Here is a 25303-nt window from a genome sequence, read left to right as displayed (position 1 = left end):
CAAGTGATGGAACCAGATGCCATTTTTTAAAATGTTGTGTTTCAAGCCAGCTTTTCCTCCCTCCTCTTTTACCTACATCAAGAAGTTCTTTAGTTACTCTTCACTTTCTGCATTTAGAGTGGTACCATCTGCATATTTGAGGTTGTTGATATTTCTCCTAGCATTCGTAATTACAGCTTGTGATTCACTGAGCCCAGCATTTCACATGATGCATTTCTGCCCAGAAGTTAAATAAGCAGCGTTAAATATGCAGCCTTATTGTATTTCTTTCCCAATTTTGAACCGGTCTGTTTTTCCATGTCAGGTCCTGTTGCTTCTTGATCTGCATACCAGCATACCAGGAGACAGGTAAGGTGGTCTGGTATTCCCATCTCTTTAAAAATTTTCCACAGTTTGTTGTGATCCACACAGTCAAAGGCTTTAATATAGTCAATGAAGCAGAAGTAGATGTTTTTTTTTGAATTCTGTTGCTTTTTCTATGATCCAACAGATGTTGACAATTTGATGGTTCCTCTGCCTCTCTGAAACCCAGCATGTGCATCTGGAAGTTCTTGGTTCACGAACTGCTGAAGCCTAGCTTGAAGGATTTTGAGCATAACCTTGCTAGCATGCAAAAAAGTGAAAGTGAAAGTCGCTCTGTCGCATCAGACTCTTTGTGACACAACAGATTATACAGTCCATGGAATTTTCCAGGCCAGGATACTGGAGTAGGTAGCCTTTCCCTTCTCGAGGGGATTTTCCCAACCTAGGGATTGAACCCAGGTCTCCCACATTGCAGGCAGATTCTTTACGGGCTGAGCCACCTGGGAAGTTCAAGAATACTCGAATGGGTAGCCTTTCCCTTCTCCAGTGGATCTTCCCGACCCAGGAATAGAACCAGGGTCTCCTGCATTGCAGGCAGATTCTTTATCAGCTGACCTACCAGGGAAGCCCTGCTCTCATGTGAAATGAATGCAATTGTATGGTAGTCTCAACATTTTTTGGCATTGTTCTTCTTTGGGATTGGAATGAAAACTGACATTTTCCAATCCTGTGGCCACTGCTGAGTTTTCCTAATTTGCTGATGTAGTGAGCACAGCACTTGAACAGCATCATTTTTTAGGATTTTAAATAGCTCAGCTGGAATTAGTCACCTCCTCTAGTTTTGTTCATAGTAATGCTTCCTAAGACCCAGGATGTCCAGCTTTTTACTTCATACTCCAGGATGTCCAGCTGTGAGTGATCACACCATCATGGTTATTTGGGCTATTAAGACTTTTTTGGTATAGTTCTTCTATATATTCTTGCCACCTCTTCTTAATCTCTTCTGCTTCTGTTAGGTCCTTACCATTTATGTCCTTTATTGTGCCCATCCTTGCATGAAATATTTCCTTGATATTTCCAATTTTCTTGAAGAGATCTCTAGTCTTTCCCAGTCTACTGTTTTCCTCTATTTCTTTGCACTTTTCATTTAAGAAGGCCTTCTTATTTCCCCTTGCTATTCTCTGGAACTCTGCACTCTCTACCCTTGCCTTTTGCTTCTCTTCTTTCCTCAGCTATTTGCAAAGCCTCTTCAGACAAACACCTTGCCTTCTTGCATTTCTTTTTCTTTGGGATGATTTGGTCACTGCCTCCTGTACAATTTTATGAACCTCTGTTCATAGTTCTTCAGGCACTCTTTCTACCAGATCTAATCCCTTGTATCTATTTGTCACTTCCACTTGTAATCATAAGGGATTTGACCTAGGTCACATCTGAGTGGCTGAGTGGCTTTCTTTAATTTAAGCCTGAGTTTTGCAATAAGGAGCTGATGATCTGAGTCACAGTTAGCTCCAGGTCTTCTTTTAACTGATTCTTTAGAGCTTCTTCATCTTTGGCTGCAAAGAACATATCAATCTGATTTTGGTATTAACCATTTGGTGATGTGCATGTGTAGAGTCAACTCTTGGGTTGTTGAAAAATGGTGTTTGCTATGACCTGCATGTTCTCTTGACAAAACTCTGTTAGTCTTTGCCCTGCTTCAATTTTTACTCTAAGGCCAAACTTGCCTGTTACTCTGGGTACCTCTTGACTTTCTACTTTTGCATTCCATCCCCTATGATGAAAAGAACTTCTGTTTTTTTATGTTAATTCCAGAAGATGCTGTAGTTATTCACTGAACTGGTCAACTTCAGCTTCTTTGGTGTCAGTGGCTGGGGCACTGACTTGGATTTGCTGTGGTGTTAAATGGTTTGTCTTGGAAACAAACCAGTATCATTCTGTTGTTTTTGAGTTTGCACCCAAGTATTGCATTTCAGACTCTTTTGTTGACTCTGAAGGCTACTCCATTTCTTCTAAGGTATTCCTGCCCATGGTAGTAGATATAATGAACATCTAAATTAAATTCTCCCATCCCATCCATTTTAGTTCACCAATTCCTAAGATGTTGTTCAATCTTGCCATTTCCTGCTTGAACACATCCAATTTACTTTGATTCATGGACCTAATCGTCCAAGTTCCTATGTAATATTGTTCTTTACAGCATCGGACTATACTTTCACCACCAGACACATCCACAGCTGAACGTTTCCACTTCGGCCAAGCTGCTTCATTCTTACTGGAGCTATTGGCAATTGCCCTCTGCTCTTCTCCAGTAGCAACATCAGACAACTTCTGACCTGGGGGGCTCTTGTTCTGGTGTCATGCTTTTTCACCTTTTTAAACTGTTCGTGGGGTTCTCCAGGCAAGAATACTGGAGTGGGTTGCCATTTCCTTCTCCCGTGAACTATGTTTTGTCAGAATTCTTCACTGTGACCCATCTGTCTCGGGTGGCCTTGGACAGCATGGATCACAGCTTCACTGAGCTAAGCAAGCCCCTTCGCCATGACAAGGCAGTGATCCATGAAGGGAATACATTTATATATTAAATATATAGTATAAGATATTTATTCTGCTGCTGTGCTCAGTTCAGTTCAGTCGCTCAGTCATGTCCAACTCTTTGTGATCCCATGGACTGCAGCATGCCAGGCCTCCCTGTTCATCACCAACTCCCGGAGTTTACCCAAAGTCATGACCGTTGAGTCAGTGATGCCATCCAACCATCTCATCCTCTGTCATCCCCTTCTTCTCCTGCCTTCAAACTTTCCCAGCATCAGGGTCTTTTCAAATGAGTCACTTCTTCGAATTAGGTGGCCAAAGTATTGGAGTTTCAGCTTCAGCATCAGTCTTTCACTGTGCTCCACCATATCCAACTCTTTGCAACCCCATAGCCTGTAGCCCACCAGGCTCCTCTGTCCATAGGATTATCCAGATAAGAATACTGGAGTGGTTTGCCATTTCCTACTCCAGGGGATCTTCCCAACCCAAGGATTGAACCCAGGTCTCTCGTATCTCCTGCATTGGCAGGTGGATTTTTACCACTGCATCACCTATTATGCTCTGTTTATATATAATATTATATATTATATGCAAATATATATATGTAAATGTATATATCCATGTATATGATATAGTCTTTCTAGAAAATAATCCTGAAGCTAAAGATAATTACTAGCTAAAACATTAGATTATCTTTGGACTCTGATAATGCAGAGATGCCATGAATTTTAGTTCAGTCTTTGGACAATTTATGAAATCTCTAAGAACCTACTTTTCCAAATTGGAATCAAGCAGTGAGAAAAGAATGATTCAAAATGTGCAAAATGTAAAAAGAAAATGAGTGTATACACTGGATAAAAACTAATGACTTTGACACTAATTTCTGACCAAGTAGGAGGAATAGGGATTAGACTTATTTTTAGGTATGAATTAATTAAAAATTCAAATCAAATATATGAAACAATAGTTTTTAAGACACTACATATCAGGAAATGAAGGACAATCATGCCCGAGATACAGAAAATGATTGAAATGAGCCCTAAATGATAGCACTAGTTAACCTTGAGGCAGTTTCCAGCCGCACTTCAGGAAAGGGAAAGCTAAGCAGAGTCCGGGAACCACAACGAGTCGAAGAGAGGAACCTGAATGTCCAGGGAGGCCACAGCAGCAGGGGTTCACAGGACACAGTCTCAGAGACGGAGAGCCTTGCAGAGTGAGATGCTGGAGAGCTCTGGAGGGTCGCCCAGCCCTCCCAGCTGAGCACGGATCCTTGCATGTGTTAGAGAAAACCCTCAGAGGCTGGGGAAACAGCCACCTAAAAGGAATAGAAGAAGTCCATGGCTGATTAATGTCAATGTATGGCAAAAACTACTACAACATTGTAACGTAATTAGCCTCCAACTAATAAAGGAAAAAAAAAAAAAGGAATAGAGAGCTCAGAAATCATTTGACATTGTTCTCCCAGTTAGAGAGGAAAACCTCGTAATTTATGAGGCATCAATGGAGCAGAGAGGTTAGCTCTAGGAGTTAGACAAAATTAGCCTAGAATAAATGCTCTTATAGTTCCACCTCACAAAGACTGGCTAAAGAATTAGGATGTGGTATATATTTCTCAATCCAGCATGAATCTGAGAATGACTGGATTTTGGATTGAGGTGGAAGACAGCACTTTGTAAACTGCATGATCAGTCAAGAGATCTTCTTGTGTCTCTGGAGGGCCAGCGTGGTAGGAATTGACAAACTTGTGGGTTACTTCCAGTCCAAGTCTCCATTTTTGGCTTCTGTCTCCTTTTGTGAAGATGGGGGATACAAATGGGACCACCTAAAGCACAACTGTGAAGACCTCCCTCGTTGGCAGCTCCCCATATATCCTGCCTAAGCCTCAAGAGAATCCCAGGACTTTCCTCCTGGTGTTCAGTTTAGCTCTCTCTTGAGATGGCTCTATGTTGGGAATTTTCAACTTGTTTCTATCATTTCCTCAAAGAAGAGAAGAACAGAGGAATGGAAACTGAGAAATGGATTTGCCATAAGATTGAAGGAGCTGATGCCCCCCAATCAGAGGACATTTATTGTGAAGTTACTATGTACTGTGCACTCTATTTGGTGCTTTCAGATATCTTTCAGGGGATTGTGCCTTTAAATTAGGCAAGCGATTTAATCAGTTGTTTTCAATCTATTCTCAACAAGACTCTACAGTGGAAGTATGAAGTGGGAGTCGAATTGCTGACTTATTAGACAATTGTTCTAGAATTTACTGAGAAGTCTTTCTTTTATTTGTATCATTTGCTGATATCTACCAACCTGGCCATAAACCAAGTCTTCATGAATGTGTGATTCTGGATCTAGAATCTCTATTCTGTTCCATTGGTCTATTTTTCTACCCTTGTGCTAATGCCATGTCATCTTAAAAACTACATCTGATAAGGAGTCTTGATATCTGATGAGGTAAAATTAAAAAAAAATCAGAGTAAGCTATGATAATAAAACTCCACAAATTATCAGTGTCTATATATAATAAAGATTTATTTCTTGTGCATGCATCATGTCCATCATGGGTAGACTGGAAATTGGGTCATGCCTCATCACAGAAAAGTGGTTCCTGGAGCAGGCACTCTTGAGAACATTGTCCTTAATTACGATGGGGGAAGAAAGAGTCTACCAAAATCATGCACTGGGTCTTAAAATTTTCACCCAGAGGTAACCACTCCTGCTCCTATTTCTTTGTCAAAAGCACATGGTGGTACTAAATTATAAGGGGACAAGAGGGCACAATCTTACCGAGAAAGAAAATAAAAATGCTTGGAAATCACATTGATGGCTACTGTGATCCTTTACTTTCACTTTCTTTTTCAGGAATGCTGGCTATTGTTAGTCTCTTGTCATTGGTTGTGAACCAAAAAACCAACCAACAAACCAAGATTAAGAACTCAAACCAAAAAAATCCTATTGTGAATTTTGATTGAGGTTGCATTGATTCTATAGATAAATTTGGGGAGAATAGACATGTTTACTATTGAGTCTCCCAAAACTTAAACATGGCATATTTATCCAATTATTTAGTTCTGTCTTAATATACATGAGGGCTTCCCTGGTGGGCCAGACAGTAAAGAATCTGCCTGCAGTGCAGGAGACTGGAGTTCGATCCTTGGGTTGGGGCGACTCTCTGGAGAATGACAACCCACTCCAGTATTTTTACCTGGAGAATTCCATGGACAGAGCCGCCTGGTGGGCTACAGTCCATGGGGTCACAAAGAGTTGGGCATGACTAACACTTTCACTAAAATATATGAATGGAGTTTTACCATTTTCTCCCTAAAAGGAACTTGCACATCTTTTTGTAAAATTTGTTTCTAGATATTTTATATTATTAGATACTAATATAAATAATGTTGTTTTGGTTGCATTTTCTAAGTATATGTATGAAAATGCTTCTCATTATATCTGTTAATTTTTTCTCTAAAACTCCTAAACTTTGTTTTTAGTTTTGATTTTTTTGTAGGTTCCTTTGAATTTTCTACATAGGCAATCATGTTTATCTATAGATAATATTTTCCTGCTTTTTCCCATCACTTGACTTTGCCCTCCCTGCCTTTCGACAGTGACCAGGACATCTAAGATACCATTGACTACAGATGACTCCAGTAAGCACTCATGTCTTATTTTTTATATTAAAGGAAACTGTTTGGTAATTGTGATATTTTAACTTTTTCTTTTTTTGGTAGGAGTTTTTCATCAGGTAAGGATGTCCTCTTTATCATAAATGGATTTAGGATTTTACATGACTTTTTCCCCTGTATCTTTTGTGGTCTGTAGTTTCTCTAAACATGTCATTGCAGATTTCTTGTTTGTTCTTTTTAGGATTCATTGGGTTTCTAGATTCTGTGGACTGGCATATTGATTTCTGGAAAATTTTCATTTATTATTTAGATGATTCTGTCTTCCTCTTTTCTGGAACCCTGATTAAACATAAACTAGACCATATAACACTAGCTTTCATATTTTTTAACCTCATTCATATTTTCCATAACTTTTTCTTTTGATGCTGAATTATCATTAATTTCTTCACTATTTTCTTTAAGTTCATGAATTCTCTTATCTGCAGTTACGCTGGTCCTCCAATTTTAAAATTTCATTTACTATAGTTTACACTTCTATAGAACAGAAGTTCTATTTGTTTCAATAGAAATAGAAGTTCTATGTATTTTTCTTTTTACAATACACTTGGTCACTATTTATACCCCTTTGCTTTCTCTTCTATTTTCAATCCCTTCTCTTTATCTCCTTAAACATCATAGACAAAGATTTGGAAATCAATTTAAACATTCCAGTATCAGAGGATATTTTGAATTTTTCTGTTTTCTTTTTTGTACTGCTCTTGCTCAGAATGCTATGATTCCTGTTTTGTTTTGTTTTGTTTTGTTTAACTGGGATTTAATAGTTATTGTAACTTAATCTGTGGGAATTTCTCTGGACTCTCCACTCGGCACTTACTTAAAACGGTAATTTTTCTTATGGTTCTCAGAGTTATTTTTAATATGTAATTTTATTTACTTACTTATTTTTGGCTGCGCTGAGTAGCTTTTGCTGCCCGGGCTTTTCTCTCCTTGCGACGAGCGGGGGCTGCTCTTGGCTGCGGTGTGCAGGCTTCTCACTGCGGTGGGCGCTCGGGCCTCAGTACTTGCCGCGCGTGGACTCAGTAGCTCCCGGGCTCTAGGGCAGAGGCTCAGTAGTTGCGCGCATGGGCTTAGTTGTGCGGCAAGGCGGATCTTTCTGCATGAGGTATCAAACCTGCGGAATCCCTTGGGGGTCTCAGTTTCATTGAGGTTGTCTAGTATCCCTAATAGGCAGGCTATGGAATTTGTTGATAGTCCCCCAGCCACTAAAAGTGAAAACAGAATTTAAGTTCACCACTTTCTGCTAATTTTCTCAAACAGAAAGCTGGTTCAATGTGCTCTGTATCACCTTGGTTCATGCCTTCACTTAATTTTCGGTCTAATGGTCTTTATCGTTTAATCAGTTAATTCATATATTAAAAAAGTGTTTCTCAGACGTCATCCAGCATTTTGTGTTTAGTGTAAGGGTCAGCCAGTGTACCAGTCTGCTACCATGCCAGGAATGAAAGATCTTTTTAACTATTACCATCAATAAAACTGACACTTTGTTTTTTCCTTCCAAGAATTTAGTTATGTGTATATTAAACCATTTGATAACAAATTACATGTAGATTAGGCCATGTACATAGCAGATCACACTCTGGGGTGATTCATTCTGGTGTTTGCTTCCCTTCACTTTTCCTTCTCTTCGTGTTTTAGTTTGGATAGTTTTTATTGACCTATTGTCAGGTTGTTGATTCCTTCCTCAGCCTATCCAGTCTGCTGATGAGCCCCAAAAGGAAATTACCCATCTCTGACGCTGTATATTTTATTTTAGTATTTGCATTTGATGCTGTTTTATAGTTTTCATCTTTCTGTTGAAATTCTCCTTCTGTTCATATATATAGTCCCATTTTCCTACTAGATTTTAACATATTAACCACAGTTATGCTAAAGTTGCTCTCTGACATTTCCAACATCTGGAAATATGATGCTGCTTTGTCTGGTTTTCTTAATTGCTTTAACTCTTGACAATGAGCTAAACTCTTTTCTTGTATTTTGGGGTGTGTCTTGTAATTTTTTAAATTGAAATACTGGACATTGTGTGTGAAAGAATAGTAGAGATTATTCTCAGACTAGATGAGGATAAGTGTTTTGCTCTGTGAATATTATTTAGCTTCTATGAGCCCCAATATTTTTTCTTTTTGACGTTGCTGCACTGCATGTGGGATCTTAGTTCCCTGACCAGGGGTTGAACCCCTACACTCTGCAGTGGAAGCACAGAGTCTTCCCCCATGAGCCTCAGTTTTCTTATCAGCAAAATATGAATAAGCCCCAACTCCATAGATATATTATGTAAAATATAGAAAACATAAATGTAAAATATAGAAAACATAAATGTAAAATAGTATTATCATTTGCTCATGGTACATCTTTAATAAGGAAATTGGATTTTACATACTTGATTTTTTTCAAGTGGTGACATTTTTTTCTATTAATTAAAAAATTTCATACCTCATTAAAAAATTCTAATAATATCAAAGTGTATAAATTAGAAAGTCAGATGCCTGCATATGTTCAATTAAGACCGTACTACAATTGTGTGTCCTCTACCTTTCAATGAATAACTTAGAACAAAAAATTGGTGTCACTATATTTGATTTAATGTTCATAAATACATGCATAAAAGCCAGAGGTCTTCCAAAGCTTTATCCAGTATTTACTTCTGAAGTAGAAACAATGTTTTAAGCAAGTGGTATAAAGAAATGCCTCCACTGGGATCTCTACCATATTTTGATTTTATGTGGGGGTGGGATTTGATTTGATTCTATGTGGGATTATTCTTTACCCTAGGAAAACAGAATTTGGAAAGTATCAAGAAAGATAATGTCAGAAAGTATGAAAAAGTGTTGTGCTTTGTAAATGATCAATAAAGTTGTTGGGTGAAGAGCGGCTTCCTAAAGCTGCAGACCCAGGATTCCTGGCCAGAAAGGACAAAAGTGCCCTCTCTCTTGTTCTTGCTAAGACCTGGGCAGCATTTCTTCCAAGTCTGCAATGACGTAAGAGACAACGGCCCAAACAGCGGCAGCAAGATTCATCTGCTTTGGATCCATGACGGTCATGGTGTCTCCATGGGAGTGATGGAAGGAGAAATATTTATACAGGTCATCAAGTAGACTGGCTCCTGGGGAGAAAAGAGGAAGAACTCTTAATGAAGTATTTTTTTTTTTTTTTTAAATATTATTTTATTAGTTGGAGGCCAATCACTTCACAACATTTCAGTGGGTTTTGTCATACATTGACATGAATCAGCCATATAGTTACACGTATTCCCCATCCCGATCCCCCCTCCCACCTCCCTCTCCACCCGACTCCTCAGGGTCCTCCCAGTGCACCAGGCCTGAGCACTTGACTCATGCATCCCACCTGGGCTGGTGGTCTGTTTCACCATAGATAATATACATGCTGTTCTTTCAAAACATCCCACCCTCACGTTCTCCCCCAGAGTTCAAAAGTCTGTTCTGTACTTCTGTGTCTCTTTTTCTGTTTTGCATATAGGGTTATCGCTACCATCTATCTAAATTCCATATATATGTGTTAGTATACTGTAATGTTCTTTATCTTTCTGGCTTACTTCACTCTGTATAATGGGCTCCAGTTTCATCCATCTCATTAGAACTGATTCAAATGAATTCTTTTTAACGGCTGAGTAATATTCCATGGTGTATATGTACCACAGCTTCCTTATCCATTCATCTGCTGATGGGCATCTAGGTTGCTTCCATGTCCTGGCTATTATAAACAGTGCTGCAATGAATATTGGGGTGCACGTGTCTCTTTCATATCTGGATTCCTCAGTGTGTATGCCCAGAAGTGGTATTGCTGGGTCATATGGCAGTTCTATTTCCAGTTTTTTAAGAAACCTCCACACTGTTTTCCATAGTGGCTGTACTAGTTTGCATTCCCGCCAACAGTGTAAGAGGGTTCCCTTTTCTCCACACCCTCTCCAGCATTTATTGCTTGTAGACTTTTGGATAGCAGCCATCCTGACTGGCGTGTAATGGTACCTCATTGTGGTTTTGATTTGCATTTCTCTGATGATGAGTGATGTTGAGCATCTTTTCATATGTTTGTTAGCCATCTGTATGTCTTCTTTGGAGAAATGTCTGTTTAGTTCTTTGGCCCATTTTTTGATTGGGTCGTTTATTTTTCTGGAATTGAGCTTCAGGAGTTGCTTGTATATTTTAATACTTTTAATGAAGTATTTTGACAGACGTGGCTGAATAGCTGTTTAGATACCACTGGCCCTCTTCCTTGCTCTTATTGGACAGGCTGTGATGGCAAAATAATGACATTCCCAGCCTCCCTTGCAGCAGGAGATGGCCGTATGGCATCGTTCTGACAACTGTGACATGAGTGGCAGGCGTGGGAGAGTTCTAGGAAAGCCTTAACCTGGTTGACAAGAGTCAGGAAATGCTCTCCTGCTGAATTAAAAGAGATGAGAAGACTAGCACTGCAGGGGGCAAAAAGCCTCCACACTAAAAATGGCAAGGTGGAAACACAGAAAGAGACTGGGTTTAGAAAATACTGCAAGCCCACTGAGTAAGCTCTACACTGCCTAATTCTGAACTTCCTGCTATGGGAAGGAAAAGAAATTTTATTTGAAAAGCAAGTGATACAAATGTCCCCTCTATTTATAAAAGGACTATATATATATATATATATATATTTTGTATCAGCAGAGTGCAAATTATGTACATCCCTGGATACAAAAGAAAGTCAGTACTCTTTTGCTCGAGATTTTTTTTCTCAAGTCATTCAGTCACTTCCCATGAAATTTCCCAGCAAGTCCCACCAACAGGAGTCTCCACCACCCTTAAGAACTTTCTTCTTACTCTAGTGAGGTCTTTTTCTAGTTTGGATCGTGGATCCATGAGGTCATGGATCAAAGCCTCAGGGAATGGTGGCTCAGCTGGTAAAGAATCTGCCTACAGTGCGGGAGACCTGGGTTTGATCTCTGGGTTGGGAAGATCCCCTCGAGAAGAGAAGGGAAAGGCCACCCACTCCAGTACTCTGGCCTGGAGAATTCCATGGACTATACAGTCCATGGGGTCACAAAGAGTCGGACACGGCTGAGCGACTTTCACTTTCTCACTCTAGTGAGGCTTTCATCTAGTTTAGGTATGGATTAGAGCCTCAGGGAATCTTCATACCTCCTGGTCATCCTTCAGAACCCACTGGGCCCACTCTGTGGGTTCTTTCGCCTCAGGCCTAATTATTTATTTACTTACCATTTTATTAAGATATATACCATACATACATAAGATTGTAGAGAACAAAAATGTATATTATAAAGGGTGACAATATAAAAGTTCACATATGCCCATGATTCAATGCAAGAAAGGCATCACCAGTACCTTTAAAACCCATTTTATGAGCTCCTTCTCACAAACCCATGGATCCTTCCTCTCTCCAGAGGGACCCACTGTCCTGTTCTGCTTGTGTGTTAGCCACTCCTTGCTTTTCTTCATAGTTTTTCGAAATAAATATAATCAACACTCTCCAGGCTCTAAATGTAGGGGTGGAATTGTTGGGCTATAGAGCATGCGTATGTTTAATTTCATCATATATATCCAAAATGTATTGCTTTTCGGTTTATCCTCCCATTGTTAGTATATGAGTCTTCCTCTCGCTTCACATCTTCTTTAGCACTCAGTATTAAGCTGGTTTTTGCTGATCTAGTGGATGTGAAATATTATCTCATATGATTTTAATTTTTAAAATTATTAATGAGAATATGTTTTCATATATGTATTTTTTGTCATTTCTTTTCCATGAAATGCCTGTTCATGCCCCTTGCCTATTTTCAATTGATTTGCCTTTTCTTATTGATTTGCAGGAGTTCTTGATATATTTTAGATGCTAATCTTTTGTTGGTGGTCAGTTTATATAAACCGTTTCCCAGCTTGTGACTCTTTTCATTCTGTTTACCATACATACATTTAGATGAATAGATGTTCTTACTCAATGCAGTTGAATTTATGCACACTTTCCTTTATGGTTTTTACTTTTCTCTGTTGTTTAAGAAATCCTTCCTTACCTTTATATCACAAAAATAGTTCCTAGGGTCCTAGTCTAAACCTTTTAAAGTTTTGCTTTTCATTTTTAAATTCTTCAGCCACTTAGAACCAGAATTGATTTTGCTGTAGGGTAGGCTTCTATTTTTATTTTTCAGTGTTCCAGCAAAATTTGACGGGTCCATCCTTTTTCTCTACTCTTTACGTCTGCAGCATCTATAGGGAGTGCTCCTTTCACTCCTGATACTGGTTATTGAAGTCTTCTCTCTCTTTTTGTTCACTAATCTTGCCAGCAGTTCGTAGGTTCTATTATTCTTAAAAATAAATAAATAAATAGAGAGATAATTTTGGGGGGATAATATTTTCTAATGTGTAGTAGTTTTCTTTCATTGATTTTTACTCATACTTATTTCCCTTCTTATTCTTTGTTTGAGTTGATTCACTTTTTTTTTTTCTTTTTTAAACTTTTTGAGTTGAATGCTCAGTTTATTCCTTTGTACACTTTCCTTCTGGAGGCTCAGTGGTAAAGAACCCGCCTGCCAGTGAAGGAGATGCAGGTCTGATCCCAGGGTCAGGAAGATCCCCTGCAGAAGGAAATGGCAACCCATTTCAGTTGGGAAATTATTAATTGTCTGGAAAATCCCATGGATCGAGGAGCCTGTAGGCTACAGTCCATGGGGTAACCGAAGAGTTGGACACGACTGAGCGACTAAACAAGATGACTTTCCTTAAGCAGTAAGGCTACAGATTCCTCCTGCTACTGTTTCAGCTCTCTATATCCCATCAGTTGTGATGAGTATTTTCATGATCACTTAGTTCTAAATATTTACTAATTCCTAGTTTGATTTTTTCCTTTGATGCACAAGTTAGAATGTGTTTTTTTAATTTTCAAAGGTACAGGGTTTCCTTTTCATTATTGACTTCCAATGTAACTGTTAGAGAATGTGGGCTATATGATATAAATTCTTCAAGTTTTGCTGAGATTTTTCTCCCTGGCATATTGGATGATCCATTTTATAAATGTCACATGTGTCAAAAAGAAAGTGTTTTCAGTGTACTGTGTATGCAAGCATTAAAACAAGTGTGTTAATTGTATTCTTCAAATCTTTTAACGCCTTATTGATTTATTGTCTCAGCAATTTTGAGAGAAATGTGAGAAAATGACCTATGATTTTGGATCTCTTTTTTGTAATTCTAACAATGTTTTTTTTTAAAAATATATTTGAAGGTTACGCTTGTAGGAGCACACAAACTTGGAATCACATCTTTCTGGTATTAATAAATTGAACATCTTTATTAATATGTGGTCATCCTTGCCATTTGTAGTAATGCTTTTTGTCTTGAAGTCTAGTTTTCCTAGTATTTAATAACAACCTCCTTTCCTTATCTCATTCTTCATATGTCTTTTCCCATCAATTTATTTGCAGTCTGCCTCTGTCCTTATATTTTTAGGGAATTCTCTTATGAATAAAGTTCAATTTTAAAAACTGATCTAACAATCTTTGGGTTTTAACTGGAGGTTATAATTCATTAATATAGATTCTGATTGTTGTTAAATTGGACTCATTTATACCATCTCAATTTTTGCTTTCTATTTGTTTATTTGCTTTCTATTATTTTTTTTCCTTTTCTTTCTTGCTCTCCTTGTGTAGATTTTTTTTTTCCTCCTATTATTCCTCTGCCACCTCCCCAACTCTTCTTGTTTGGAAGTCACACACTTTATATCAGTTCTCTCACTGGAGATCTCAAATGATTGATCTCTCAATAGCTGACATATTTATATAAAGTTCATCAATAAAGGACACTAGGATCCTAAGTTTTGTCTCCTGTCCCAGATGCATTCACTTCTCTTTAAAATCCATGCTCTAGGCCAACAAGGATGGGCAAAGATACCCTCAGACAAAGGCTCTGGAGTTTTCTTACTTCTTACGAATTCTCACTTCATCATTTTTCACCTCTGAGGAATTCCCTTACTTTGCCTTACTAAGCCATGTATTATAGAAAGACAGTCATTGTTTTACCCAACAATTATTTTTTGAGGGGGCGGGGGTGGCTTGATGTGTCTAGGAGCTTCTGGTCTACCACATTGCAGCATTCTTTTCTCCCATTTCTCTACTTCCTGGTCTGTGCAGTGGACAGTCTCAGTGTTCCTGAGCCCTCTATTGCCTCAGAATGCTGTCCAGGTTTTCTTTCCACCAACCCAAGTTTTAAAAACTTTGTACCAAGGTTTTCCTGTACTTATCTTTCCATACTCCTTGCTCTGGAGTAAGATATGAATTTCTCTCCATTCATTCATATTTCACCCTGAGTTCAACTATGGTGCTATCAAACATAACACAAGCCACTGAAGCAGAGTAAATACACAAAAGAAAGCTCAGCTCTCAACTCTGACAATTAAAGATTCCAATACCTGTCGGCAAATATCCAAAACAGTGTGTATTAAGCTGATAACACCTATCGAACCCTTCACCTGTGTTGAGGAGGCTTCTTCCTGTTCAGTGATTTTTTCTTTCTAAACTAGTAAAACATGTTTTCTGTTTCTCAAATAGCTCTGAAAGGGTGGGGTCTCACCATTATCCAGCCTAATGATGTACAACCTTCAGTGGGTGGGCTGGAGCTGAGGTTCATAAGTGTCCAGAAGGTTCTGTCCAATTCAACTGGACAAATAATTGAGTACCTACAACATTCTAGCAGTGGGCTAAGATATAAAGGTAAAAAAGACAGTCTCTGTTCTCAAAAGCTTATTCTGTAGTAGAGGCAGCAAAAATGTGCCCACAAGTAATAGTAACACAATCAGAATGTACTGAATGCTGTGGGGAAAGGACAAAAAACAGTGGCTACCTCAAGTAGTTGAATGACCTTTTCTGAGCCCTATGTTAGGTCCCGTTGCTGTGTGTGCGCCATACTTCTTCTACCGGAATCTTCACCATTCTTTCTTATAATTGCCTGTTTCACATTTGTTTTCTCCACTATATTGTAAGTTCCCTGAAGGCAAGGTCACTGTTTTGTTCTCTACTCTGTCACCAGTTGAAGCTGAAGCTCCAATACTTTGGCTACCTGATGTGAACTGCTGACTCATTGGAAAAGACCCCATTGCTGGGAAAGAGTGAAGGCAAAAGGAGAAGGGGTCAGCAGAAGGTGAGATGGTTGGATGGCATCAGTGACTCAATGGACATGAACTTGGGCAGACTTTGGGAGATAGTGAGGGATAGGGAGGCCTGGCGGGCTTCAGTCCATGGGCTCCCAAAGAGTTGGACCCGACTTAGCAACTGACCAACCACAAAAAGCCTAAAATATAACAGCAAATAGCTGATGAATGTATATTTGCAAAGTGAATGAATGAAATCAGCAAATTTTATACGTGAACTGAGGCTTGAGGGTGCTGTTTCAGAGCCGTTGTAGGAAACAGATGGGACACTCCAAGGAGAAAACTGGGAAATTTTAATGAAAGTATTATTTACAAAGAGTGGTCAGGGTTAAGTAAGACTCATAAGGGATGCCAAAGGAGCAGCAAGGAAGGTCATTACCACCTCTCAGCCTCAAAGGACACAGAAGAAGGCAGCGATAGCTTCAGATCTATCTGCTGGAGAGGGTCACCAGAGGAGCTGTGCTTGTCTATGGAAGCCAGAGAATCAGTCCCCGCTGGTGCCTCTCATATCCAACTGGGCTCCCTTGGCCAAATCCAATCATAAGCCAGAGGGTAGTCCGTAAGAGTTAGCCGCCCAGGGCACAGTATAGGGCAGAGAAAGGCGAGGATTGATATGGAGTAGTAAAAGAGAGTATCTAGCACACGTACTTAGGATGTCAACAGACAGAGATATTCTAGGTGAACAGAATATGTGAGCATTCCAGTTGGGGTGATGTGGGCTGATTTCAGGCAGATAAAGTTGGCAACTGATTTATCCATGAAAAGTCCTAAAGAAGGCTGAAAATAGACTGAATGTAGTCCTTAAATGGGGAGCCACTGGGGGGGCCAAGGGGCAAGAAGATGGGGAGACTGGAGCTGCACCTTAGGGAGACATCCCAGAAAAATGTGGAGCTGGAACTGTGTAAACGACTGTGGTGGTGAGGAAACGGCTGGGGAGAAGGTACAGTCTGGGGGACAAGTGACAAAGAATAGGGTCAGACGATGATATCCACACCCCCAAACAGTGAAAAGGGCAGCAGTCCATTTTTAAACTAGAAGACAACTTATGCCATGAACTCACAGCGCAACCCAGGAGAGACAAATCGGTGTGTTTACTCTGGTAGGAAAAAGAAGCAGTTTAACAGAAATCACGACATTTTGGATCTAGTTAAAGCTGGTGAGAAGCACATGCTCTCTGGATGCCAGTTAGCATGGGGGGGGGGGATGTCTTATTCATGGACGTGTTAAGGATGGCATCAAGGATTTCAAAGCACGGAAGTCACTGAAGTTAGATAGAAGGTCAATCAGAATTGTGAACCTGCAGAAACAGGAAAGGACGTTTAATTCCAGCAGACAGAGTATGGCTTGCTCAGGGCTGGTTTGCTCCCATTTAGTTTCCTAAAGACTCGGCATGGTGGCTGACAGACTAAGGTTCCAAATCCCTTATTGAAAAAATAGAAGCAAGAAATATTTGTGTATGCCCTCTTCAAGGCCTCTGAAATTCCCTTTCTGTCTCAGACTGAAAGAAACTGACTGCCAGATGGCTGGGAACTTGGCTGCCTCCCTTTAGAACTGGTGACTTAAGGAAAGCATTTCCTCAGAGACCATCGAAGTTCCCATGAACATTTTACAAAACTGAAACAGTTCCAGAAGATCTGGTACCACCAATGAGAACGCTGATAACCACAGGAGATATGAGAGCCGGCCTGCTGGCAGCCTCACAGCTTTGTCTCTGCGGTTCCAAGGAGACGTTTCATCAGTGACAGCCACTCATCGGAAAGACCAGCACGGAGGGACAGCCTGCATTTCAATTCCTGAGAGCACTTGACGATGCGGGTGGGGCGGTGGGAGAGAGCTCAGCTATCCTTAGGGATAAATGGCAGTGTCTTTGACAGGTATGTGAGTTCTGAACAGGGAATCATCAAATGATTCTTTTTTTAATAATTAAATTTATTTTTAAATGAAGGATAATTGAAACAATGGAAACAGTGGCAGACTTTGTTTTCTTGGGCTCCAAAATCACTGCAAACAGTGACTGCAGCCATGAAATTGAAAGATGCTTGCTCCTTGGAAGAAAATCTGTAATAAACCTAGACAGCATATTAAAAAGCAGAGACATTACTGTGACAACAAAGGTCCATATAGTCAAAGCTATGGCTTTTCCTGTAGTCATGTATGGATGTGAGAGTTGGACCATAAAGAAGGCTGAGTGCCAAATAATTGATGCTTTCTAACTGTGGAGAAGACTCTTGAGAGTCCTTTGAACTGCAAGGAGATCTAACCAGTCAATCCCAAAGGAAATCAGTCCTGAATATTCATTGGAAGGACTGATGCTGAAGCTGCAGCTTCAATACTTTGGCCACCTGATGCAAGGAGCCGACTCATTGGAAAAGACCCTGATGCTGGGAAAGATTGAAGGCAGGAGGAGAAAGGGATGACAGAGGAGAAGATGGTTGGATGGCACCATCGACTCAATGGACCTGAGTTTGAGCAAACTCTGGGAGATGGTGATGGACAGGGAAGCTTGCGTGCTGCAGTCCATGGGGTCACAAAGAGTTGGACACGACTGAGCGACTGAACAAACAATTGTGTTGGTTTCTGCCAAACATCAACATGAATCAGCCACAGGTACACCTATGTCCCCTCCCTCTTGAACCTCCCTCCCACTGCCCTCCCCACCCCACCCCTTAGGTTGTTGCAGACCCCACTTTGAATTCCCTGAGTCACACGGCAAATTCACATAGGCTATCTATTTTACATATGGTAATATATATGTTTCCATTTTACTCTCTCCATATATCCTACCCTCTTCTTCCTCCCCTGACCCCATGTTCATATGTCTATTCTCTATGTCTTTGTCTCCATTGCTGCCCTCCAAATAGGTTCATCAGTACCATCTTTCTAGATTCCATATACTATATGGAGTTAATATACAATATTTGTTTTTCTCTTTCTGACTTACTTCACTCTGTGTAGGTTCACCCACTTCATTAGAACTGACTCAAATGCAAACATTCCACTTCATTGGAACTGACTCAAGGCTCTAGGTTCATCCACTTCACTAGAACTGACTCAAGTGCATTCCTTTTTATGTCTGAGTAATATTCCATCATATATGACTTTTAGAAGTAGAAAGCTGGTAGGAAGGAGCCTGCTCTGAAGGCCAACATTCATCCCTTGGAAATAAACTACAGCAGGCTCAGGGCAGTTCACCTTTAGGAAGTTAGTTCTAATGGAAGTTTAGAATTTAAGGATGTGAAGATATGTCCTTGAGCTTGTCAGTCAAGGAACTGGACCTAGACAGGGAGATATAGCTGAGAGAATATAGGGGTTAGCGTCAGATATGATTGGGTTTGAATTCAAACTTGGGTGAATTCAGGCAAATCATGCAAGGCGACCCAGCCTGTTTTCCCCACTCATGAATGAATCAGGGCTGATGATACCCAAGTTCAAGATGCTGGTGAGGACGACTAGGCATTGAGTTAATACTTTGTTATAGGCATTATGTATCAACAAGGTTGACCCAACATATCCACAACAGCATGACCAATTAAATACAACTTGAAGGATTTAAATTTCTCATTTAATCAAGGTTCTGATGATTTTTTAAAAAAACTTTTATTTACTTAGTTTTGGCAGCACTGGGTCGTTGTTGCTGTGTGGGCTTTTCTCCAGTTGCGGCAAAGCGGGGTTGGGCAGGGTGCTACTCTCTGGTGATGCACGGCCTCCTCGTGTGGTGGCTTCTCTCGTTGCAGAGCACGGGCTCTAGGGTTCACAGGCTTCGTAATGTTGGCTCCTGGATTCTAGAGCACAGACTCAACAGTCGTGGCTCATGGGCTTAGGTGCTTTGGGGCGTGTGGGATCTTCCCGGTCCAGGAATCAAACCCGTGTCTCCTGCGTTGGCAGGAGGATTCTATCAGCAGAGCCACCAGGGAAGCCTGATGATCATTCTTCAAGATGAACCAGTTGGGCTGTGAGGTCTCTTCCATGTGACCCCGCCTTGACCCGGGTTTGGATTATTTTCCCTTCTCCTCCGGCTCTCCCCACTTCTCTCTCCTCTCTGAATCCCTTTCTGTAAACATTCATCTCACAAAATATTTTCCAGCTGTGTGACTGGGTGACGATGGTCCAGTGGATATTGTAAGAAATACCTGACCTGCCCCTCATTGCTCACAGCAGATTCCCGTCTTCACAGAGCAATCCCATTAATGACCGTGGTCTGGGCAGGATTTGGAACAAGATTAAATGAATACCTGCTAATTTCTGAAGAGAAGGGTGGTAAATACACAAAGATTCTCATGGCCCCCTCTTATCGTAGGTTGACTCATTCATATGTAATCAGTGGGTTTTCATGTACACAAATTAAGCAATTCGTGTTATGAGAAGTTTTTGAAAGACATTTGAAAGCTTTCAGAGTTTCAATTCAAGTCTGTTATTTCCGGGCATACACTGACTGCGGCAATGTTTCATGAAGGATGCACTCACAGGCAAGCAGCTGTGGAAAATCCATTTCTCCTTTATAAACAGATCTTGAACAGTCTGGGGTATGCAATTTAATTACAGTGTAATGTATTACAGACATTTCCTGATCATAATAATTATGGGGTTAGAGAAGAATGTTATGGCCTTAACTTATTCCCTGCAAGAAATCTTAGTCTCTTATATAAAATACAAAATTACATTTAAAGTTTAATTAAAATTATTTCTTTCAGCAACATTATCAGATGAAGAAACATTATTACCAAAACAATTAGAAAATCAATTTGTGAAATTTGCAGACATTTAATCTCTCTTTTCAAAAGGGGCAGTTTTATCCTTACTATATTGAATTTCATTGAAAATTGGAGTGAGATGCAGGTAATTAAGAGCTTCCTAACCCCTAGCACTCCAGAAGAGAAGCAACTTATAAGAGAAAAGAACAGTAAAACAAAGTAAAGGAAAGGACACGAAGGAGAGGAACTGGAAAAACATCCCAGATCAAAACTCCATGAAAAGGATTATATTTTTACTTTCTAAATTCTCACCCAGGAACTTCCAAGCATGTGCTAAAAAGTTTCAAGTGTCACTAAGACCTTCCTCCTTCCATCTCTTTAGAAAACTTGGATTGGTGGTTGGGATAATTTTGACCACAGGTCAAAGGGCAACACCCACATATCTGGAGGACCTCCAGTTCACAGGTATCTGAACTCTGTGATAATGATTCGTCTTCCCATAAAGCTGAAGGAACTGTATGGCTGTAATAAGACTAATTAATTACTGCTACAGGAAGACAGCACTGCAGGCTCTCTAAAACTGTAGGAATGACAGGAACAATACTATCTGTTTGGGATTTCCAGTGTATCTAGGGCTTTTTGGAGATTATTTCATTTAATTTTCCAAGCGGCCCCATGAGGGAATGACCATCATGCCTCATTGACACATGGAAAATTGATTTAAATAACTGGAGTCACATGGTAGTAAGTGATAGAGATAGGATTCAAATCCAGGTATCTCTGACCTGAAAACTCTGCTCCTGACCAGTTTTCTGCACCTTCTCTCCCTGCCCTATCCCAGAATACCTGTAGAAGTTTTTATTTTCCCTGGTGGAGAACCGTGTGTGTGCGGTTTGCTCCACCCTCAGCACTAGTCCCCCATCCCTACTTTGCTTCATGACAAGAAGAAGGAAATTCAAGCTGGAGGTATCTTGGGCCATGAACTAGAGTCAAGACTCAATCATGTTCTGACAGTGGGCACAGGCGGCCTGGGACTAATTACCAGATGATGGATGGCAGAGCCCCTCCTGACACCAAGTCCACTGTTCCTGAAGGACCTGCCAGTCCCCCCAGGGGCTAAAACCATCCCATCTAAAACCCACCCCTCCCCTCTGGTCATTCATCATCCCCTTACCCTGCTTCTTTCCCCTTGCTTTCCATAGCAATTTCCACTACCTAAGTCTATGCTAGTCTTATAATGATTTCATTATTTGCTGCCTGATTTTCCCATTAGAAAGTAAGAGCAAGGGCTTTGTCTTTTTCACCCTAATCCCCGATGCCTGGCAGGTAGTGAGTGCTCGGTAACTGTTGGGTCACTGAATGGATAAATGAATGAATTATTAAACATCTAACGGGGCAAAAGTAGAGAGATATACTGACTGCATTCTCTGACTCTGTAGCAGTTTTGCTAAGTAAATCCTATTTTCTGGGGATTCTCCTCTCACTTGCTGCCTTGGTGAAAGACAAGAAGATTCTTGTTCCCCTCAAAACATGGAATATTTCACGTAAAAGCTGAGATCTAAACACTCTATTCTGTGCTACTCAATATGTTCCTTTACTTTTCACCACTGTTATGGAAATTATCCACAATTTGAAAATAAAGCAAAAAGGTGGGTAGTATATACTTCCAATGTCATTCAGGTGGAAAGTCCATGCGAAGATTATCTAGGACGACGTACTTAGTTTGACTCGTTGCTTACTATTGATTAAGTGTCCCAGACTTAGTGATGTTTTATGTTAACTCATAGATATTTAGTCTAATACAGATTAAAATTATTTCTGTCCCATAGAACAGTTAGTTCCAAAGGTTACAGTTTATTGGCCTCTAAAACATTAACCAGCCAACCAGTTTTTATCTAACTTGGCAATCTTAGGTTGCTGCTGCTAAGTCGCTTCAGTCGTGTCTGACTCTACGCGACCCCATAGATAGCAGCCCACCAGGCTCCCCCATCCCTGGTATTCTCCAGGCAAGAACACTGGAGTTGGTTGCCATTTCCTTCTCTAATGCATGAAAGTGAAAAGTGAAAGTGAAGTCGCTCAGTCATGTCCAACTCTTAGCGACCCCATGACTTGCAGCCCACCAGGCTCCTCTGTCCATGGGATTTTCCAGGCAAGAGTACTGGAGTGGGGTGCCATTGCCTTCTCCAAATCTTAGGTTAATATTTATTAAATCATACACACTCAGTTTCTCAGATGCTCTTTGAATTAGTGGGAATATCTTACTGATTCTCATATTAATGAATGAATTGAATAAAATCTTTGACATGACGTGTTCATTTTTCATTTGCATGTGAATCATGATTTTACCTTTTAGAAAGTTATAATTTAATACCACCCATCTACAACTTTAAACCTTAAAGGAATAATCACATTCATGTTTCTTCTCCAAAGTTCAGTGACTCATGGATCCTGTCTATGATTTTATCCATGATTACTCTAAGAGCACTGGGCAAAGTGGTCACGAACATAAGGGCTGGTCTTCTGCCTTCTCCCTGTATGGTTCCCAGTTATGAGGAGTGTTGGGGGGAAAAGAAAAACAAATTTTAATATGATTATCTCAATAGATGCAGAGAAAGCCTTTGACAAAATTCAACACTCATTTATGATTAAAACTCTCCAGAAAGCAGGAATAGAAGGAACATACCTCAACATAATAAAAGCTATATATGACAAACCCACAGCAAGCATCACCCTCAATGGTGAAAAATTGAAAGCATTTCCTCTGAAATCAGGAATAAGACAAGGATGCCCACTCTCACCACTACTATTCAACATAGTGTTGGAAGTTTTGGCCACAGCAATCAGAGCAGAAAAAGACGTAAAAGGAATCCAGATAGGAAAAGAAGAAGTGAAACTCTCGCTGTTTGCAGATGACATGATCCTATACATAGAAAACCCTAAAGACTCTTCCAGAAAATTACTAGAGCTAATCAATGAATATAGTAAAGTTGCAGGATATAAAATTAACACACAGAAATCCCTTGCATTCCTATATACTAACAATGAAAAAACAGAAAGAGAAATTAAGGAAACAATACCATTCACCATTGCAACAAAAAGAATAAAAATACTTAGGAGTATATCTACCTAAAGAAACAAAAGACCTATACACAGAAAACTATAAAACATTGATGAAAGAAATCAAAGAGGACACAAACAGATGGAGAAACATACCGTGTTCATGGATTGGAAGAATCAATATTGTCAAAATGGCTATTCTACCCAAAGCAATCTATAGATTCAGTGCAATCCCTATCAAGTTACCAACGGTATTTTTCACAGAACTAGAACAAATAATTTCACAATTTGTATGGAAATACAAAAAACCTCGAATAGCCAAAGTAATCTTGAGAAAGAAGAATGGAACTGGAGGAATCAACCTGCCTGACTTCAGACTCTACTACAAAGCCACAGTCATCAAGACAGTATGGTACTGGCACAAAGACAGAAATATAGATCAATGGAACAGAATAGAAAGCCCAGAGATAAATCCACGAACCTATGGACACCTTATCTTTGACAAAGGAGGCAAGGATATACAATGGAAAAAAGACAATCTCTTTAACAAGTGGTGCTGGGAAAACTGGTCAACCACTTGTAAAAGAATGAAACTAGAACACTTTCTAACACCATACACAAAAATAAACTCAAAATGGATTAAAGATCTAAATGTAAGACCAGAAACTATAAAACTCCTAGAGGAGAACATAGGCAAAACACTCTCCGACATAAATCACAGCAAGATCTTCTATGACCCACCTCCCAGAATATTGGAAATAAAAGCAAAAATAAACAAATGGGACCTAATGAAACTTAAAAGCTTTTGCACAACAAAGGAAACTATAAGTAAGGTGAAAAGACAGCCCTCAGATTGGGAGAAAATAATAGCAAATGAGGAAACAGACAAAGGATTAATCTCAAAAATATACAAGCAACTCCTGAAGCTCAATTCCAGAAAAATAAATGACCCAATCAAAAAATGGGCCAAAGAACTAAACAGACATTTCTCCAAAGAAGACATACAGATGGCTAACAAACACATGAAAAGATGCTCCACATCACTCATTATCAGAGAAATGCAAATCAAAACCACAATGAGGTACCATTACACGCCAGTCAGGATGGCTGCTATCCAAAAGTCTACAAGCAATAAATGCTGGAGAGGGTGTGGAGAAAAGGGAACCCTCTTACACTGTTGGTGGGAATGCAAACTAGTACAGCCACTATGGAAAACAGTCTGGAGATTTCTTAAAAAACTGGAAATAGAACTACCATATGACCCAGCAATACCACTTCTGGGCATACACACTGAGGAATCCAGATCTGAAAGAGACACGTGCACCCCAATGTTCATCGCAGCACTGTTTATAATAGCCAGGACATGGAAGCAACCTAGATGCCCATCAGCAGATGAATGGATAAGGAAGCTGTGGTACATATACACCATGGAATATTACTCAGCCGTTAAAAAGAATTCATTTGAATCAGTTCTAATGAGATGGATGAAACTGGAGCCCATTATACAGAGTGAGGTGAGCCAGAAAGATAAAGAACATTACAGTATACTAACACATATATACGGAATTTAGAAAGATGGTAACGATGGCCCTATATGCAGGGCAGAAAAAGAGACACAGAAGTACAGAACAGACTTTTGAACTCTGTGGGAGAAGGGGAGGGTGGGATGTTTCGAAAGAACAGCATGTATATTATCTGTGGTGAAACAGACCACCAGCCCAGGTGGGAGGCATGAGTCAAGTGCTCGGGCCTGTTGGGCTGGGAAGATCCAGAGGAATCGGGTGGAGAGGGAGGTGGGATGGGAGACCGGGATGGGGAATTCATGTAACTCTATGGCTGATTCACATCAATGTATGACAAAACCCACTGAAAAATAAAAAAAAAAAAAAAAAAAAAGAAAAG

At 39.9% G+C, this 25303-nt stretch overlaps 1 protein-coding gene across 1 annotated transcript in view; it reads right to left on the bottom strand.

Annotated features, from left to right (window-relative positions):
* Window positions 1–8910: 8910 nt before the first annotated feature.
* Window positions 8911–25303, bottom strand: part of CPQ (carboxypeptidase Q) — a 531320-nt gene continuing 514927 nt past the window's right edge. Inside the window, exon 8 of the mRNA XM_065902874.1 lies at window positions 8911–9612. Coding sequence (XP_065758946.1) covers window positions 9449–9612 — 164 coding nt within the window. The 3' untranslated portion in view covers window positions 8911–9448. The remainder of the gene's footprint in view (window positions 9613–25303) is intronic.

The sequence above is a fragment of the Muntiacus reevesi genome, chromosome 12, assembly GCF_963930625.1.
Source record: "Muntiacus reevesi chromosome 12, mMunRee1.1, whole genome shotgun sequence".
Taxonomy (NCBI): Eukaryota; Metazoa; Chordata; class Mammalia; order Artiodactyla; family Cervidae; genus Muntiacus; species Muntiacus reevesi.
This window is presented reverse-complemented; position numbering and strand designations above follow the sequence as displayed.